Source organism: Zeus faber (assembly GCF_960531495.2).
Source record: "Zeus faber genome assembly, chromosome: 3".
NCBI lineage: Eukaryota > Metazoa > Chordata > Actinopteri > Zeiformes > Zeidae > Zeus > Zeus faber.
Window position 1 is genome coordinate 11,161,541 of NC_137190.1, and position 19,752 is coordinate 11,181,292.

At 44.5% G+C, this 19,752-nt stretch overlaps 1 protein-coding gene across 4 annotated transcripts; it reads left to right on the forward strand.

The window, feature by feature from the left end:
• Positions 1-643: 643 nt before the first annotated feature.
• Positions 644-15,280, forward strand: LOC307228406 (ubiquitin-conjugating enzyme E2 Q2). 4 transcript variants are annotated; one of them, XM_079998049.1, is made up of 13 exons: positions 644-838; positions 6,127-6,231; positions 8,085-8,207; positions 8,586-8,642; positions 9,069-9,224; positions 10,031-10,115; positions 11,768-11,828; positions 11,954-12,044; positions 12,160-12,218; positions 12,357-12,405; positions 12,518-12,613; positions 13,457-13,523; positions 15,178-15,280. In XM_079998049.1, the coding sequence occupies exons 1-13, from the start codon at positions 680-682 to the stop codon at positions 15,207-15,209; spliced, it is 1,140 nt and encodes a 379-aa protein (XP_079854175.1). In that variant the 5' UTR covers positions 644-679; the 3' UTR covers positions 15,210-15,280. The 4 variants fall into 4 exon arrangements, with proteins under 4 accessions (XP_079854175.1, XP_079854176.1, XP_079854177.1 ...); XM_079998050.1 differs by having other exon boundaries at positions 9,069-9,209; XM_079998051.1 differs by having other exon boundaries at positions 8,085-8,189; positions 9,069-9,209.
• Positions 15,281-19,752: the final 4,472 nt, after the last annotated feature.

Consider the following 19,752-nt stretch of genomic DNA (forward strand, 5'->3'; position numbering starts at 1 on the left):
TATAATAATAATAATAGTAGTAATAAGTCCAGCGCGTCGTTGCCATTTCTCGGATTCAGTGTCAAGTTGGGTGGACTTAGTTGTTTTGGCAGAGAGAGAGAAATATTGACTTATCTCAATAGTATTCATTTTGGTGTATGTGCAAGCGTAACTCGCTCACGTTCGGTCATTCTTCTCGATGTGAGTGAGAGCGATTCACTCCCGCCCAGCCCCGACTCCCGAGTCGTTTCAACGATTCGTTCGATACGAGCAGGTCGTCCGCGAGTCTTGCATCACTAATAACAATAGACCGAGAGACAACAGCAGCGGAGCGGCTAGCGGGCTAGCATGTAGCATGTAGCGCCGCTCTCCAGTGCAGATGCTAATCGGTGGCTGTTCAGCCGCGGCGGCGAACTGATTCGCCCGAAAGAATTGTCACCCTCCGCCGGAATTCGACCGGGCAGCTTCGTTTGACGCGAAGCCCGATAACCCGCCGCCGCTAAGCAGGGGTCGCGAATCCCGCCCGCTGGTTCCCGGTTTCTCGGTTGTCCCCTCTCCCCCCCACCCCACTCCCCTCTCCCCCACCCCCCAGCCTCCCTCTTTCGCGGGACCGGATCCGTGCCGTCTGGCTCCGGCTAGCTAAGCGTCTCGGTCCCGGCCTCTCCCTCCCCCCAGCGCCGCGGCCGGAGATGCGGGGAAGATGTCGGTGTCGGGGCTGAAGGCCGAGCTCAAGTTCCTGGAGTCCATCTTCGACCCGAACCACGAGCGATTCAGGATCATCGACTGGAAACCGGACGAGCTGAGCTGCCAGTTCAACGTCACAGGGGAAAAGCTTCTGATCATCCACTGTAACATAACGGTGAGGACGCGACCGTGTTATTTCACCCAACACATACGAGGGGCCTTTTGGGTGAGGGTCCTAGGCTGTGGTCCGCGGCCCCCCTCCGGGCCCGTGAAGGTCCGCAGCAAAACATGGATCGTGATTCTCTTATTTGTCACACGCGTCGCACGCGTAAAGAACGGTGCCGTAGAGTTATGGAAGGGCCAAATGCTGTGCCAAACAAAGTATCAAGAGGAACAACAAGAAGCAATATCTAACCTCATCTAAATCAGGAAAAAAATATGTATGTAAGTGGAAAAACAACACTACAAATCAAATTAAAATATCTAAGCAAATTTATAGTATAATTAATAGATATATAAACACAATTATAATACAATTAAAATATCTATAAAAATGTATGTTTGCTATCTTAATATTTCTATGTACAGTGGGCGAGTGTGTGCATGCCCCATGTTGATATATTTAGATTTGATAATAGATATACACTTTAATATTAGGGCTCGAAGTGCAGAAACCCTGTTGTTTTTGTTCCGACTATTAGGGGTCCATTATTATTCTTTTACTTGGGATTTTTGGGGCTGAAAATGTCCGGTACGCGGCAGCCACCGAACCCGCGGACATGGTTGAGGTCTCGTTGGAACCGGGGCCTTTCAGATAGCTTGTGGTGGATCCTCATCAATCTGCATTTGGAGCAGGGAATCAGTAAAAAAAAACAAAAAAAAACGTTGCAAATTTACCGTAAGTCGCAGAATGTTGGCGTACCCTTGATAAAGTTGTGGAGCGGGGCGTTTTGGGGAGGGGGGTACATTGGCGTCGGGCGAGGCGCGCCATGCTGACTCCATTGGTGTGTAGTGGTTGCTTCTTGCAGGATTTCGGCTGGTTCGAGACAACAGACAGCAAGGAGCCCATGCTGCCTTCAGTGGAAAAATTTAAAATTGTAACTTCTGTGATTAGTGATGCTGCGCTTCACAGAACCCTGAAAAGAATTAGCCACATAGTTGTAACCGCGTCTTTCCTTCACTTCGTCATCATTGCCCAACCCGGCACCAAATGGCCACGTGAAAACTCCAGAGAGTACCGATGGGTCACAGATTAGGCTTGGGCAATTGGACTAATTTATCCACATGCGGCGATTGCAGTTGTTTATTAAAGGCGATTTTTCTTTTTTTTGGATGATCTTTGACCTTTTATCCTTTTGAAAATTTAATGACCTGTAAAGCACAATCCAAAGCGTGACGCGGATCGAAACTGGTATTCCGGATCGCCACTTTAACCCCGCCCGGTGCTTTTCCCCCCATCTGGAGATATCCTCAAAAAGTATAAATAAGTCACTGTAAACCATCAATCTGAAACAGGCTCTCTCTCTTTCCTTTTTTCCTTTGGTTCGGTTCGGTTCAGCTATTGGAGGAAAAACGCGGCGGTGCAGAGCGCACTCAGACAAACGCACCTGTTACCGGGGGGCAGGAGCCGTAGCCTCCACCTCCTCCTCCGGGGAGCAGGGACCCAGACAGGGACAAGCTTTCTCCGGGATAATTACAAAATTTGATCCTTTTATTTTTTTATTTTGCTGTCCTTTTATATCACCTAATTAAGCGATTGTTTTAGCCGAACCTCCGGCGCTCCGTCGCGGCCGAGTTTGCAAAGACGGCAAATAACTTCTTTCACATTCTTTTTTTTTTTTTACAAATTACTTATTTGACGGCCTTCGGCTTGCCTGTTGCGTCCAAGTTATAAACAAAATAATCCTATATAGAATGGCAGAGGGAGATGGAGACTGGGCGCATGGCCCTGATGATTGTCGGTGGGAAAATTTTGACAAAGCACTATCTGTAGTGCTTTCGCTTCATCATTGCATGACACGGCAAACAAGGGACTATAAGACACAAACCCCTGAAATACAAGCAGTTTATTAACTGTCTGAGCAGAGCCGAGAACACAGTGGATCACCACTACACCACCGTCCACAACTTGTATCACAGTCTGGGTCACGACACAGAGACGTCATATATCAGCCTGTGAGAGTAACATGCGCCATGGTGAGTTATGGCAATGATAAGCCCTGGTTTATTGCCAAACGCAGACGGCTTTGTTGGAAAAAGGAGCATTTAAGATTTTCAGCAGGGGAGAGAATAACGTGGTAAAACGCAAGTCTGTAAGTCTGGTTACATTAATTTGTGTTAGTCCTTCCATATTAAGTCAAATTCCAAAGTATTGGTAGTCCACAACAAGCGTTATATTTCATTAAAAAGACAGCACAAATTGATCCTACGTTCCATGGGAACTCGGAAGTTTGTAATTGGTGTCGATAGGAAGTGATGGTGCGTTAGAGGGAACTCGGAAAACTGTAATTAGTTTCTAACATGACTAACCTGGACCCTGTGTATTGCTGCCTGGAGCTTTATTAATAATTTTTTCATAATTTTTTCGGGATAAAACTATCTGGTAGGGAACAAAGGGAGAAGCTATGAACAGGGTTTACATCTCGTTAGAACCGGGATTTCACAAACATCTCATGGTTCAAGTTTTTTCCAAATCGATCAACATATGGAGAAGAAATTTGTGAAAAAATGACTAAATCTGACCCAATAAGTAACCGGACAGTCACGCCAACGTTCCAACACTAATGGAACGAGATGTGTTTAAGAGTACCACGCCTTGTGGCGTCATCATACTATGTAGTATGAATGTGCAGGTTATGGTTCACAATGTTCATTCGCACCATGTTCAGCACATGGTGTCGATTCCGTCGCTCTGTAGCGGTTATTGATTACAAGCTAGGTGTGTATGTCTGTGTTTCTGTACCTTCTTACCTGGTAGATGTGTATGGATCTGTGCGATTGATATTTTATCTGTTTGGCGGTCTGTCTGTCTGGTGCCGGATTCATGAAAAAACACGAAAAAACGTTAATCCACAGAAACTTGTCACAATGTCGAGTCCACTCGGCTGTGATGCATTCATGTACCACAAACGTTTTGGAAAAATATAACCTGTGAAATTACAAGTCACTGAAATACGCCAACGTTTTTTCGTATTTCGTGCAAACGTAACCGATCAAATTTGATTCAAGGAAAGAAGTGACCACTAAAATGACGTAAGCTCGATTACCTTTGTAAACCTTCGTAAACATGTCACTTCAAACATGTGACACAAACAGCCAGTCCTACAGCAGTAGCGCCGGTGCTTCCTCCGCTCTCTAGCCGTGCAGCAGGGATGAGGCCCCCCGGAGCTGACAGCAATTTGAACTCGCACTCCTCCCAACCCGAGCCGACGTGGCTCCTGTCCCTGCATAAGGAGAGGGATTGAAGAAAGATTTGCAGTAGGAGAGAGTCCCTTGGTCTGCCCCAAACGTCCCCGCATATAATCACAGAGCGCAGATTCAGGAACCTCCGAAACCTGTAATACCTACCTAACGTGACTAAACTGGATCCTGTGTATTACTACCTGCAGCTATATGAATTATTATTTCTATTATTACTATAATTATCTGCTGAAGGTGTAAGGGCAGCCCAGACATGCTGTTGGACCATATCTGTAGGAGGAGTTGGGAAAAAACATGACATTTTTCACCGGAAGTAGTGCAGCAGTGAACTTTGTGACGTCATCATCCAATTTGGTCTATGTATACACTGGTCAGCCACAACATTAAAACTATTGACAGGTGAAGTGAATAACATTGCTCATCTCTTTCCAATGGCACCTGTCAAGGGGTGGGATATATTAGGCAGCAAGTGAACAGTCAGTTCTTGAAGTTGATGTCATGGAAGCAGGAAAAATGGGAAAGCGTAAGGATCTGAGAGACTGACGAGGGCCAAATTGTGATGGCTAGACGACTGGGTCAGAGCATCTCCAAAACCGCAGGTCTTGTGGAGTGTTCCCAGGATGCAGTGGTTAGTACCTACCAAAAGTGGTCCAAGGAAGGACAGCCGGTGAACCGGAGACAGGGTCATGATGCAAGTGGGGAGCGAAGTCTAGCCCATCTGGTCCGATCCCACAGAAGAGCTACTGATGGATAAATTAGTGAAAATGTTAATGCTGCCATGATAGAAATGTGTCAGAACACAGTGCATCGCAGCTTGCTGTGTAGCGGCAGACCTGGAAAGAGTGCCCATGCATGCCCCTGTCCACTGCGCCATGTCGAAAAATAATAACTCCCTTTTTTTTTTTTTTTGTAATTGCGTATTCGTAAAACATTCACAAACTAAAAGTTTCGCTGTTTTCCAGAATAGCCTATTTAAAATGTTAAAAAAAAAAAAAAAAAAAAACCAAACTGTACTGTTTTCCAAATGGGAGCGCGTGTGCACCTGCACCGCCAACGTGGACCCGCGGTGTGGTTGCAGGAGTTTCGGAAATTTTCCTGAATGTAGCTGCCTGTGTGAATAGTGAAACTCACTCGCAGTGCCAGAAAGGTTAACTGTAATTTACCAAGAACTATCTGTGAAAGGGTCTTAACAATGGCATAGCTGTCAGTGCTGAAAAAACAACAACATATGCTTAAATTGAAAATCGAATTGTGACCTTAATATTGAAAGTGAAATTGACATGTGGATTTGGAGAATTGTAAATATATAATCCCAAATTACAACTACCCTTTCTGTTGTGAGATTTCCAGTCTTCTTCTGCAAGGTTAAATGTTTTATCTGTGAAGCCTAATTTTCACAAAATGCAAGACTACACAGTAGTTTGTATAAAACATGCGTTTTGGAAGCCCTGATCTGGTTCATCTCACTGAATACATCAAGCTATGGCCCCAACTGCATTGTCTAACACAGTGGTTGTCAAGCTTTTTTTCATATCATGGTCCTTCACATTGGTAAGCATTGGGTCACGGGCCCAATTTGACAAGATTTTGTCTCTGGGACCCTGATCACAGAGAATCTTTTTTCAATATTAGATATGATTTAGTCCAAACTTAAGTTCGGGAGATAGCAGAGAAACTTGGATCCAAACAGTCATTACGGTATATATTATCTAACGGTGCTTACGTGAAATAATGGTGAAATGTAACTATTGTTCACTTTTCTGGGGACCCTTTGGAACCTCTTGAAGGAACCCTGGGGGTCCCCGGACCCCATGTTGAGAGCCACGTCTCTAATAAGGCTCTGGGTTGTTTCAGAGAGTTTGGCATATAAACCACCTCAGCGACTGGTGGATCGTGTCAATTGTTGGATGATAGACATGTTTTTTATTTGACCGGCAATATTTTCAGTCAAGATCATGAACACTGCAGTGTGACTGGACCAAAACAGGCGTCGATGAGGTTCACCGGAGTAATGTATGTTTTGTGTATGTTGTATTTCTTTAGGAGTCATATCCTTCAACATCGCCAATATGGTTTGTGGATTCTGATGACCCGAGCCTGGCGCAGGTTTTGGAGCGCCTGGAAGATGTGAGAAAAGGCAGCACCTTGGTAGGTATTTGAGTCGACATACTCATCACACATACTGTGTGATAAGCACGTAGTGTGAAGTGTGCATTCAGGTCGAAAGAAGGTAAATGCAAAGAGTTATCTTTAAGCTGCTCCGGGGTCCTGGATTTCTTAATACGTTACAAACGTATTGCTTCATGTTATTGTTTTTTTACGGTTTGATATGAACGTTTGATCTTTTTTGGAATTGGGCTTACCAAGCACCAATGAGACTTGAATGTCTGTACTGGGTGGTACATACTGTATTGGCAAGAAGTAATACTATTACTGCCTTAGGGAAAACGATATGGTTGATCAATTACAAATACCAAAATGAGAGAGAAAATGAGTTGTGGTGAAAGTCAAATGGGTAAAAACAACCCAATCACGAGTGGCTTTCAAACACACTGGTAATGGTCTGTGCTACTGTTGCTGCGGTTATCGGTGTTACTGGTGTTACATTACTTGACCACTGCCGTTTTGCTTTTATTTTTATTTTTTTTTAATAGAAATAAAATCCATTTATTATTTTTTTGTTAATCAGTGCTGACGTTAGTCAACAAAACCCCGCTTGATTTGTAAAATACCAAGTGTGTTATCAATACCTAGTCGGATGCTACAAAAGTGAAAGTGGCTGTTTCGTTGCAGCACAGCACAGCACAGTCAGATTTCATTCATCACGGGAGGAGAGGAGAGGAGAGAAGGCTATGGAAGACCTTAGATCAGGTCTACATCGGGACCTGTCTCCCCTTATGCGTCACTTCCATGCGTAATTGGTGCCCGTGCATAACGGGGACAGTCTGCAATATGTGTTGCTTTTTCGGCAAATTTGTGTGGGAATTTCACACTGGTAATTCCCACCAGTTGCGCATCTCACAATTAGTGTTCTCCTATCCAGCTTTAAAACGTCAAACCCAAACAAAAGAAATGTTTTTATGTGCATTGTAGTGGCACAATTTTGGATTTTGGGGTAGAAAACACAAAATGGAAGAAAATCGGTGTTTTGCGGAATCATCTTTGAATGCATAGTTGAGTATTTCACAATAAAAACACGACCGCCTTTCAGTGCTGTTCCCAGCATTCACACCCAGTCATGGAACATCAACCCACAGCTTCCATGTTTGGTATATATTTGGAATGTTTGTCACTTAGCCCACGCTTGGCGTCAGATCACCAGCAATGCAGCAGGGGGCCGTGCCATCATTATGAAAACATCTCATGGGGTCAAAACAACTCTTACAGTAAAGCTGCTTCTCGCGCGACTCTGTGGCGGCATCATTCAGTTCAGTCAGCCTACTTGTTCATTTTGGAGCCCTGCTTGTGCGCTTATCTTAGAAGGTCGTCACTTATTGTCTGTGCTGGGGGACAGTTTCTACACTTCTTTTGCACCGCAACTAATTTCAGAACGTCTCTGCTGGGACAAAGTGAGAGCGTCTTGGCTTGAAGGGAGGCGGCGGGATGGCTCCATTCCTTTGTGCAGATAAGATCAACCTCGTTCTTTGCTCTCATAGCTTGCTGTGGCTCGCATGGTGGCACAGTACGTGCACTGCTGCCTCACAGCAAGAAGCTCTTGGGTTTGATTCCCGCCTGGGGCACATTAGGGGCTCTTTGTCGTCTTCGTCTTCTTCTTCCCGGCACCCGGAGATGACAAGTTGACGGAGATGACAAAGGTTGCATCAGTGCTGCTCACATATAACAGTAAATGATCCCCCACAGTCCATTTAAATAAGGTTAAACGTTTTTGTTTTTGTTTGTGTTTGCGACGGCCTCACATGTCCGCCATGTGTCCTTGCTGTGTGACTGCCCCTGATATCTTGAGGATCAAATTCTTGCTTTTATTTTTTTCCTCCTCCCAGCTTTTACAGCAGCTAAAGAAGCTTATCTGTGATCTTTGCCGGTTGTACAACCTACCGCAGCACCCTGACGTGGAGATGCTGGACCAGCCGCTGCCCGCCGGCCCAGTAGGACAAGACCGAAAGGCAAGGCCGCCCAATGCATACATTCTGTGGCGTTTAAAATAAATAAATAAATAAATAAAACATTTAAAAAAGGCCTGGGGTTTGAATGCTTGAGGCCATGCATGTCATGGATGTGGCGGGAATATAGCCAACTGGGTTCCTAAGACCGTGATGGAGGCAGCAGCTACCTCCCCGAGCTGCTCGCTCTTCATCACAGAGGAGCAGGGTGACTGATGCGTTCTCTGCGCAGATCGATGGGCTCTTCCTGTGGTCAAGATTATTCAGAAGCACTCCGCTCCCCCTGCTCCCCCTGCGCCGGTGGTATTGACCAGTCGGTGCAAAGTGGCTGCTTTTAGCGACTTTACTCTGGCTCACTAATTTGTCCTGCTGTGTCTCTAGCATGGAAACACGGATGAGGTCACATCTGAAGAAGAGGAGGAGGAAGAGATGGGAGAGGTGAGTGTTTGTACCTCGCTGCACTCCTCATGATTAGACCGCTGAGACGATTGTATCTAAAAACGATGTCTCCATGGGGATCGTTTGATGTGTTGCCGTCGTGGGACGACAGCGTTTTTCTTTATCTTCCACCTATTTTAAAACACAGTAGGGCAAATTCTGTTCTGTATTCTAAAATCTAAAAAAATAAACCTAAAATTGTTGTTTGTAAAGACTTGCTTAACAAAGGATTCCAAATGAAATTTGAAGTGGAAAATGTGTAGGAACCCAGTGACCTGCTATCGATCGGGCGTGATGCAGGCAAACCTCGAAGTGAAGCTCATTTTTTAGATATGATGTATTTTTTATTTTTCTTTTGTCAATGGAATCGCTTGGCGTGTCCAAGTATGGGAATAAATAAAAATAAATGTCACCCGATCCCACCAGGACATCGAGGACCTCGACCACTACGAGATGAAAGAGGAAGAGCCCGTGGACGGGAAGAAGTCGGAGGACGATGGCATCGAGAAGGAGAACCTGGCCATCCTGGAGAAGATCCGCAAGAACCAGAGGCAGGACCACTTGAACGTAAGTGCTCATTCGGTAAGGTGACCTTTCATCCTTTTTTGGAGTGAGTGTGAGTGTGTGTGGTGGGAGCCTGCGGTTTCTACTGTAGTTTGTGAAGATCAATAATTAATATATTTTTTGCTGGAATAATTTAGTCCCTGCACTTAACGACAAAGGTCTTCTTGCATTTCGAGATATTTGTGTTTAAAAATAAACATGGTGCTCAAATGAAGTTAACTTTTTCATTCCCTCGATTCGACTGCTTATTGTGTTGTTTATTTTAAAGTAAAAGACGAGGGGAGCTTTCGTGAGATGCATTTTTAAAATGAGCCGTTATGAGACCGAGACGATGGGAGTTTTATTTTGTTTTGTTCAACGGAGGGAAATTTGTCTTTATTGCCGGCTCATTCCCTCCAGGTGACTGTCCTTCAAGGCAGTTCAAGGCTTATCATTTTTCCCCCCAACTTATTTATTTATTTCAGGCACATTTTCCAGCTACGCCCAATTTAATGTCTCAGCCATGACACTGTTTTTCTCTCTTAAAATCAGTTAAAGCTCTATAATGAGTGTGGAAATTGCCAAAGCACTGAGAAATAACTAAGTCTTGCAGGGGTTCCAGATTGTTTTTGATGTCTTCTAATGCCCACGCTCGGTGCAGGTGACGTCCTGAGTTGCGCCGCCAGTGCTGTCTGCTGCGTGATCTATCTATTTTGTGTGTGTGTGTGTGTGTGTGTGTGTGTGTGTGTGTGTGTGTGTGTGTGTGTGTGTGTGTGTGTGTGTGTGTGTGTGTGTGTGTGTGTGTGTGTGTGTGTGTGTGTGTGTGTGTGTGTGCGCAATCGCAGGGCGCCGTGTCTGGTTCGGTGCAAGCCTCCGACCGGCTGATGAAGGAGCTCCGAGAGATCTACAGATCCCAGAGCTACAAGACAGGTAAACACTCTGAAAATGACACTCCCATCAGTTTGTTTTTTCCCAATGATTGGGTTTATTAGGACAGTTTTTATTGGGTCAAATTTAATCAGATCACCCGAAATGTGGGCAGTCTGTTAAATTCCTGTATGAAGTTACAAATGGTTTAGTTAAGGTATTAGGTTAGGAAAGGTTAAGTTTTGGCCTTTGGTTAGAGGTTGTGTAGGCATTATGTTTAGGTATAAGGTAAGATATCGTTAGGTTTAGGCTGAGCTGGGCTTGCAAAAAATAGAGTCGCTCGCGACGATTTTGTGAGTTTTTAATTAATTAATTAATTAATTTATTTATTTATTTATTTTTATCTGCCAGGAAAAATCCAAGCAGTGAAACATTATTAGCGCAGTGTACGGTGTTCTGAAACTGATCCCTCAGAACGGGGGCGGAGCTGTTTTGGATTTATCACTGATTATTTGTAATGTTCATTGTGTAAAAGTGTTATTGTGTGTGTGTGTGGGGGGGGGGGGGGGATTGTTAACCCTGTCGCTGTTGTGACTTTGTGTTCTTCTAACCCTCATTGTGAAGTGTATTGTACACAGAAATGGAATTTCTTTCATATGAAATTTATTTTGTTTCCTTCGTTTTTTTCGTTTTTTTCTTTTCTTTCTTTCGACTCTTTCGATCATTGATTGACATTGATGACAGACTTTATTTTTTAATGTTTTTATTTTAATCCGGCGGGAAAAACCTGACAATTGAAATGGTGTAAGTGCAGTTTACCATGTTCTGAAACTGGAGGGAGGGAGGGAGAGGGAGAGAGAGAGAGACTCTCTCCCCGTCTCCACTCAGAGCTGTCCAGTTACCACTGGAGATGGGGTCTCACTTCACCTCTACAGTCCCGTTCAGAGACTTTGAGGGGCAGGTGCTCGAAAAGGCACATGGACCCCCAGCTCTGGTTCTGGGCATTTTGCCGCTCTGGTCAAACGGAGCGGGACGGTGGAGCCGCTGCGCCCACATGGCAGGTGCGCCGAGGTTCATGAGGTGTTCCTCATGAATATATCTTGCCCAGACAATCTGCTACCTTGATACCCATTAATTTAAAATAAAAAGACAAGCGCACCTGATAAGAACGGAACCTTGGAGTCCAAAGGGTAGCTTCTCGGACCCCCCGCACATGCCGTCCGCTCAATATGCAAATCTTGTGATAATAACATAGCAATATGTTAATATAATCTTTCGATCTCGAGATTTTATTTTGTTTCCTTAGTTTCTCACTTGTAGGGAAATTTTAGAAATGGTTAAGTTTAGGTATTAGGTCATTTAGGTATTTGTTGAGGTGTTTTAAGTGTTAAGTTTGGGCCTTTTTGATAGAGGTGGTTTAGGCCACGGTAGCGATGGGTAAGTTGAGGTATAAGGGTTTGTGATTTAGGCCTTTTGAGGTATACGGAAGCACGTTACCAAGTGAATACAAATGCCAAAGATTCAGGGAAGTCCCCAAAATGTGCAGAAGAGCCGAAACTAAATTTAGTATCAAGTCCAATCTTGAGCAACATTGACCCGACTATCAATTGTAAGACTCGACTGATGATGAGCTGATACTGTGTGGAGTCATAACTTTGGACTATCCCGTCTGCGGTGGTCGTGGGTTTTAACGCCTGCGTCCTTCTCCCGCGCAGGCATCTACTCTGTGGAGCTGGTCAACGACAGCCTGTACGAGTGGCACGTCAAGCTGAGGACGTACGTGGCTCTCGCTTTCTTTTAAACGTCCCGATGTTGAGTAACGTTCCCGTCGTCTGGCGCTCGTGAGCATAACCCCACGACTTCTCAACCCCCTCGTGTGTTCGTTATTTGACCCCCGACAGAGTCGACCCGGACAGTCCGCTGCACAGCGACCTGCAGGTCCTGAAGGAAAAGGAGGGAATGGATTACATTCTTTTAAACTTTTCATATAAAGTAAGAAACGAAAACAAACCGTCGGCACAAAAATGTTGACAGAAAATGTTGGGGGGTGTGGGGGAACTTTTTTTGTTTTTATGCACCCCTTCTTTCCGGCTTGTCTTCTCAACAGGATAATTTCCCTTTTGATCCGCCCTTCGTGCGGGTGGTGTCCCCCGTGCTTTCTGGAGGGTAAGGTCGCTCAGCATGCGTGTCTGACTTAACAACGGGGAGGGAGCAACAGGGGAAATAAATTGTTCATTCTACCATTTTGAAAGGGAAGAAATTGGTGTTTTGGTAACACTTCTGTTTGTTTTCTTCTCGTACTAGTTACGTTCTTGGAGGAGGCGCCCTGTGCATGGAACTTCTCACAAAGCAGGCACGTCTCGCTCCGCTCTCGAAACTGGAATTAAACTAATCCCGCCGCTGCTAATACTTTGTAATAGGATATATTGGAGTGTTTCTCACCTTGTGGTTTTTCTTCATGGCAGGGCTGGAGCAGTGCCTATTCCATAGAGTCTGTTATCATGCAGATCAATGCCACTTTAGTCAAAGGAAAAGCCAGAGTGCAATTTGGAGCCAATAAGGTGCGTGGGCCGAAAGGGGGGGAAAACAGGTTTAATTATCTGGACGCCTCATCACACCGTCACTGAGCCGTTCCACTTCCTCTCGGCACGTTTGTAGTTCGGTGACAATACCGCAGAGAAACTTTTACCGGTGTCTTGCACGGTTGTCTCTTTCACAAGATGTGGTCAGTCATCCTGGTACTTTTCACATACTATTTGAGCATACTGTGGGCATACTAAGTATTATAAGTATTAATAAATAGTCTCACAGTAGATAATCATACTCTCACTGCCAGCCAAGCAAAGCGTGCTCTCTCACTGTTTGTTTGCACGAGGAAACGCAAACATTGACATTAGTTGGTCATATTTTATATTTTTAGATATTGGAAGCTTTCATTTTTGACCAATGATTGCATCTTAACTATTTCCAATTTCAAGAATATGCATACAGTATTTTTCCACGTTTCAAATCCTTGAACTTACAGCGTAACGATTCCTATTTAGATAAACTTTTCTCGAGAGTCCGCACCCGAAAACCACGCTCTTATTTTCACATGTTAAGTGCAGTAACCCACCTACTGGAGAAAAAAACATTTATAACAAAAGGTGCAAACCGTACGACTCCCCGAGAACACAAGAAACTGGCCATGCTTTATAAGCAACATGCAGTCAATGGTGACGGTGCATAACTGCTGTTTCCCACAAAACAATTCTTTCCTTTTTTATCCCCCTCTCCCCAGGAAAGAAAATACATTTCAATTTGTAAAAAAAAAAATAAAAAATAAAGCTTCTCGTTCGTCTGTTTCGCTGCCACCAGCAGACACTTTCCACGATTGAATTTTTTCTTTCCTTTCTTTCATTCAGAACCAGTATAATCTTGCAAGAGCACAGCAGTCCTACAAATCCCTGGTTCAGATCCACGAAAAGAACGGTGAGTGGGATCGTCTCAGGTTTCATAGCCACAGCGCTGCGGAAAGCTTATCCCTCCCTGCCGTGCGTCAACGCCTCGGGGGGAAAAACACACACACTGACATCATTATTGGAAATGCTCTGACACTAATCATTATATCTTCTGATGAAATTGCCAAAAATACAAGAAACCAATTTTAATGCCATTAGTCATTTAAAAGTAGTACAGTAGGTGTGTGTGTGTGTGTGTGTGTGTGTGTGTGTGTGTGTGTGTGTGTGTGTGTGTGTGTGTGTGTGTGTGTGTGTGTGTGTGTGTGTGTGTGTGTGTGTGTGTGTGTGTGTGTGTGTGTGCCTTAAATGCGTTTTCTTTTGTTGTCCACAAACCGCTATCACAGATTCACAGCAAATGGCTCAATCATAATTCGACAGTCATCACACTGGTATGAATACGTTGCCTTGGCTACAGATTGGTCGAACGGCGCCATTTTTCTTTCGCCAGCCGTCCGCTTCTGCTCTCAAACCATTTTATTCCCATCGCGCTCTGTGGAGAGCGGTATCACAATGTAAATACTGATATGCAGGATGTAAACAGAAAAAGTGCAAAGTAGCTTCTGTGGCTGGAAACATCAACACGCTGATGTTTACCACTGAAGTGTTTCATGCACAATTAACCACAGACACTTTTCCCCAGGGAAAGGATCATGACGACAATGAAATCTAGAATGGAGGCTGTAGTCCCGCTTTTTTTTTTTTTAAACTCGTCCTTTATTTTTAAATGCCGTTTTTGAATCAAGCTGCATGATGTTCTGTCGACATGAAAATACCATCGCAAGCGGCTGAAATATCTGCAGAAAGGACGTCATAGAAACCTAAATAATACTCGGTGTCGTCCATGCTGCAAACAGATGGAACGGTCCGTCAGGCGACGCCGTCTGAACACGTGACTTGAGAAACTCAACGCAGCCACCAGAGATTGATTCAAACACGTTAAAAGGGTCGATTAAAACCAAACAGGTAGTTTTTGTTTTGTTTTGGGTTTTTTTTTTTTTCATAATTTATTTTTATGGAATTATAGCTCATAGAGCTGAGTAATAACTTAGAAGTTGATACTCCGATACAATTCAACTCTATTGTTTCCATTTTTGAATCATTTGAAAATTGCACTATCGATGCTTTGTTTGGAAGTTATGCAACCATTTCCCACTTCAATTTGATGTCACCATGCCGAGTGGGTTGAAACTATCCTGCTTTGATCAGACTCAATTTGTCCTATGAAATATTTTTGTGACGCGCTGAAGCAATTGTCTTTATGGATAAAAAATGTCGCTATATCTATATAGAGTCTTGGTGTGAGCCACCGCAAATTAAATACTGAATTGGATGGAATCGATATCGGGTTGAATCGTGAATCCTCTGTGTTGAAATCCTGAGCTTGAGCCGTGGGCATTTTGCGTCGCCATCCAAAACTGTTAGGGCAACGATTTACCGCCAAACCGGTCGTTAACAACCTTTTTAGATTTGATTTACTGCCGTTTTTTTCCCAGAGAGCGCTAGAATTAATTCCGGTTTAAATTGAGTCCTAAACTTCCCCTCGCGGCGGTCAATACGCTACTATCTAATCTTATCTTCTCGACCTGCTTGTGTGAACGAATTTCAAATCAACGGTCTGTCGACAGGTTGGTACACTCCACCCAAAGAGGACGGCTAGGACACGGAGCGTCGGGCCGCACCACGCAGGACCACACCGCCCGTTTTTAGTGACCAACCTTTTTTTTTTCCCTCTTTCTTTTTTTTTTTTTTTTTTTTTTCTTCTTCCCCCTCCTCTCTCAAAGTGGAGTCATTTTCACGGGATTTGGATTTCACGGGACCACCTATCAATCAGTTTCTCTTTAAACCGTCTGGTGGGCCACCTCACGGGGCGGGGCGGGTGGGGGGCGCTCTGTAAGGGAGCCACTCGGGTTTTTTTGGGGGGGGGGGGGGGGGTTTTGTTTTTTTTATGTCTTTTTCAGTCTTTATTCTCATGCAGCCTGTTTTTTTTGTTGTTTGTTTTTTTTTTTTCGGCAAAGAAAACAGTGAATTCCGTACCGTGCTTCCCCAACTTTTTTTTTTTTTTTTTTTTTTTTTTTTTCTTCCCCAATTTGGCGCCTTTAAGGAGTCAAACGTCGAGGGGTGAGGCAGGGCTGAAGCAGACCCCACCACCTCCACCTTCAGACCCAAAACTGAGGAATGCTGGGAGGTAGGGGGTTGGAGGGACAGTGGAGCGGGGAGGGGGAGGTCTTCTCTCTCTCTTATTGTGCAGTGGGGTGGCGGTGGGGGCAGTGGGAGGGGGAGGGGTGGGGTTAGAGTGCTGGACCAAGCAAAATAAAAGACTAGTTTTTGGGAAAATGCCACTGTATCGCTCTCTGTGGATGACTTCTGCAATATCTGTGATCATTTACTATCTGTGTAACGCCGCCACCTCTGGGATATTAGGCCCCGGGGACCATGTCCTCTCCAACAAACTGTACGTTTCCACGCTCCGTGGCGGGGGAGGAGGAGGGCGGGGCTTTTTAGCGGCGATTAGCGTCATCTTTGGGGGCTCCCGCGGCGGAACAGTCCCCGTTAAAAGCCGCGGGGTCGTCCGCTCCTCGCAGGAGTCCACGGAGCGAGCAGCGGCGCGTTGGAATGTGATAACACTGTAATGTTAGTTGATTTTAACTCCACGTGTAAACATGTAAATTTGTATTTCTGGCAAATGGATTTAATTGTTTTTAATGTAACCTTTGATCTCGTCCGGGGGTCCTTTGGCTCACAGCCGCTATATATATATCCACCCCGGACCCTTCACAGGCAGGGTCACTGCAACTGCAACGCCAAGAAGAAAAGAACAAGGAAAAAAAAACAACAAAAAACAGCCACCAAAACTCCACAAAGCTCCATGGATCCTTTTGCGGACGTAAAAGAACGACGGAGACACGTACGACGCCACGGCCTTGCAATCGATTTGTTTTTGTTTTGTTATGCTCTGATATTATAAACAGCCGGACAGAACATTTCCTCTGATTCAATGGCAGCTGGCTGACTGTAACAAGAGCAGAGGGGAAGCCATGCACGTTGTTCCGTTCCACATCCAGATTTGGGCTTTTTTCACACCCGGTTTTAGAGTTCTCCCAACGGGTGTGAATTTTTTGTTTTTTGCTCTGAACAGAGTCGTGCGGCGGCGTTAATGTGGTGAACATGGAAGAAAAATTACTTAGTGATGTATCAGCGGAAACTTAAAAAGTTAATCTTTGATTCTTGGGATTTTGTTTTTCACCCTTCATTTTATCCACTAAAATCCAGCTTTTATACATACGCACGCACACACACACACACACACACACACACACACACACACACACACACACACACACACACACACACACACAGTACAGTACACCTCCTGGCACCACCAAGGATGATCTTTTGGGTTTTAATAAATACTTGTTGATTTGTCTCCCTTCCCCCTGTCGCTACCTCTCTCGTATCCGTAGCCACACTCATCGCTGCCATAACCCCTCAGCATGCTGAGTCGTAGATTTAAATGTGACTATGCAGGAGCACTCTCTGAAGCATTCCAGCTAATGTCGTATCATACATTTAATGTGGGTGTTTTTGTTCTTTTATCAGGGGGTCATTTCACATGGTTGTTTTTTTGTGTGTGTGTGTGTGTGTTTTAACCTACCAGCATAGAAAGCCGAGTTAGAAGCAAATTCACACCATTCCTCGTTCGTTTTTCTTGGGAATGTTGGTTTTTGGCACTAACGGTAACCTCAATGACAGCACAAGTATCCTCACGGGGGGGGAACAGTAGCAATGGGAAATAACATTTACAGCGACTTAATCCAAATAATGAAGTTTCTATACAAGCCATTCCTTTCAGACCCCCGTCGTTCTCGGGCGGGAGACGAGCCTCTTGCCCTCTCCCTGACACGTGCGTGTCAAAACCTGTTCGATTATCACGTTGTTGTTGTGGTGCCATTTGCTTTACATTATTGGCTGCATTTCGGTCTTTGTCCTCCCCTCTGTGCTAAAGGAGAAGCAAAGCCCGGCGGGCAAACGCGGCGACGCGTGGCTGGGCGAGGGGCTCGCTTCGAAGCGGTCCCATTCCGTAGACGTCCGGTCGTCTCCGAGGAAAGCAGAGGGTGTCCACCTCGTGTTTAGGATAATCCAAATTATGTGTGAATATGTACCCAATGTCCCCGTTTTCGGCCCTTTTGGTCGAACAATAACTGGTTTGTCTCGAGCGAAAGAGGGTTTGGACGAGGCTGACTCCGCTATAGGTGTCTGTTTTTTTGTTGTTTTTTTTTTGTTTTTTTTTTGTAATCTTTCCACCTCACCCATTTTGTTCTCGTTGTTTCCACGTTGGGTCATTGCCAAGTCGGTTCGGTCAAACAGCGTCTCGACCACAACATATACATCCACGTTGACCGAGGTGTTCCAAAAAAAGAGTAAAGAAACCTTCGATTGCAGAACCCGACTCCCAAAATCTCCCGACGCCATCGGGAGATTTTTTGTGTTGGTGGGTCTGGATAATCGGGTGCATTTGAATATCAGGTTATTTTTTTAGTTTTACATTTTTTTTTATTTTTATTTTTTGCCACCCCAGGTTGTCTTTAAGAGCGCACCCCTCAGGTCGGGGGCGAACAGCGCCTCGTTTCGAGATCCGAGAACGAGCTCCTTTGCGCGCTTCCTTCCGCGGTGGCCGGCTCATACACTTATGCACTGTCAGCATGCTTTTGGGTTTAATTTAATTTAAATTTTATGTTTTTCTGTTTCGTTGCAAGGGTGATCCTGACCATGTACAGTAATTTGTAAACTTGCATCAAGTTTATGAATAAAGAATTTTATGAAATATCTCAAGTGGCGGTTCTTAAAGTCTGCTTGGATAAAGGGTTGTTATTTTTTTGTTTTTTTTATCATTTGTCTTAATTTCCTTTTTGGGGACTGATATTCTTCCATCTAAGCTCTATATCCCACAGGGAAACGAGCTGTCTGCTTTCTAATGGAATGAGATTTTAATGATTAAAAAAAAAAAAAAAAAAAAAAACAATCATCTTTTTTTTTTTTTTTTTTTTCCTTTTTTAATAAGAGTCTGGTGAAGCAGACAGTCCCCACAAGCTCAGAATCACAACATATTCTCATGTACTAATTTCCCCCTTCCCCCTCTGGCTGCCAGACAAATATGCCAAGCCTAAAAAGTCAAATCTAGGCTCTAATATCGGGTTCAATCTGTATTGTTCTTCTTGGTGTAAACTCAAGACTGGTCATTTATTCTCCCGTCCAGCTCATGGTGTTCTCTGCAAAACCTTTGTTTCGGCCCCTGCGGCCTAGAAGTTTGTTTACCTCTGAGTCATTAAAGTGCACTGAACCAAGATGAAGACATCTACAGACTTCTTTATCTGCAGACGCCCTCTATCAGGGCGTCTGCAGATCCCTAAAAAGTCGTAAAGCTTCGGCCACGCTCTGCTTGGTTTGTCTAATCACTTGTCCGTCATCCAAGTGGTTTTCGCAATAATGAATGTTCCTTTTGGTGCGAGGATGAGAGTGCGTCACAAATTCAACAGCGTGGTTGAACGTTTCTCGAGAGGTTCTTATTTCTGTTCATCTCAAGCTGTTAACCAATTTCAGAGCGATTTCCTTTATTTATACAGGTAACGTCCCGTTGCTATATTACCGAAAGGAAACTTACGGTAACAGTTCTTAGAAGAATCTAGTTCATAACATGTGTTTCTACTAATACTTACCTCTCTGTAACAAATATACAATACTTACCTGAAATCCGGGTTTAGAAGGTGAGACTCGTTCGGATTCGGCCAATTATCACCGGCCCCGAGGCCCAACTAATGGATCAGTGCATGGGCTGAAGCAAAAAACAAGGCAGGACTTTTACTTTCTGCACCTGGAACTTCCCACCTCCGCCTGCAATACATTATTGAATGAGAGAGAGATTATTCATTCAGGGAGGGGGGGGGGGGGGGAGTCTTAAAAGTCTCTAAAAAGTGTTAAATTTAACTCCGACACCTGCAGACCCAGTCTATGTAGAGACCAGGGATCGCCACTAGATGGTATTGCAGCATTGCGTGTGTGTGTGTGTGTTTGTGTCTGTGTCTGTCTGTGCATGCGTGTGTGTGTGTTTTCAAATGCAGCAGCAACAATGAGAGAAGCCATTATCTTTAATTGTTGTGACGTCATGCAGCAGCACTCTGTTTATACATCTATATGTGGTCTTC

Bases quoted from the DNA above. Each gene is read 5' to 3' on its own strand.
- LOC307228406 (XM_079998049.1), top strand. From the start codon at position 680: ATGTCGGTGTCGGGGCTGAAGGCCGAGCTCAAGTTCCTGGAGTCCATC. The intron at 839-6,126 runs GTGAGGACGCGA...GTATTTCTTTAG, and splicing joins TCATCCACTGTAACATAACG to GAGTCATATCCTTCAACATC. The intron at 8,643-9,068 runs GTGAGTGTTTGT...CGATCCCACCAG, and splicing joins AGGAGGAAGAGATGGGAGAG to GACATCGAGGACCTCGACCA.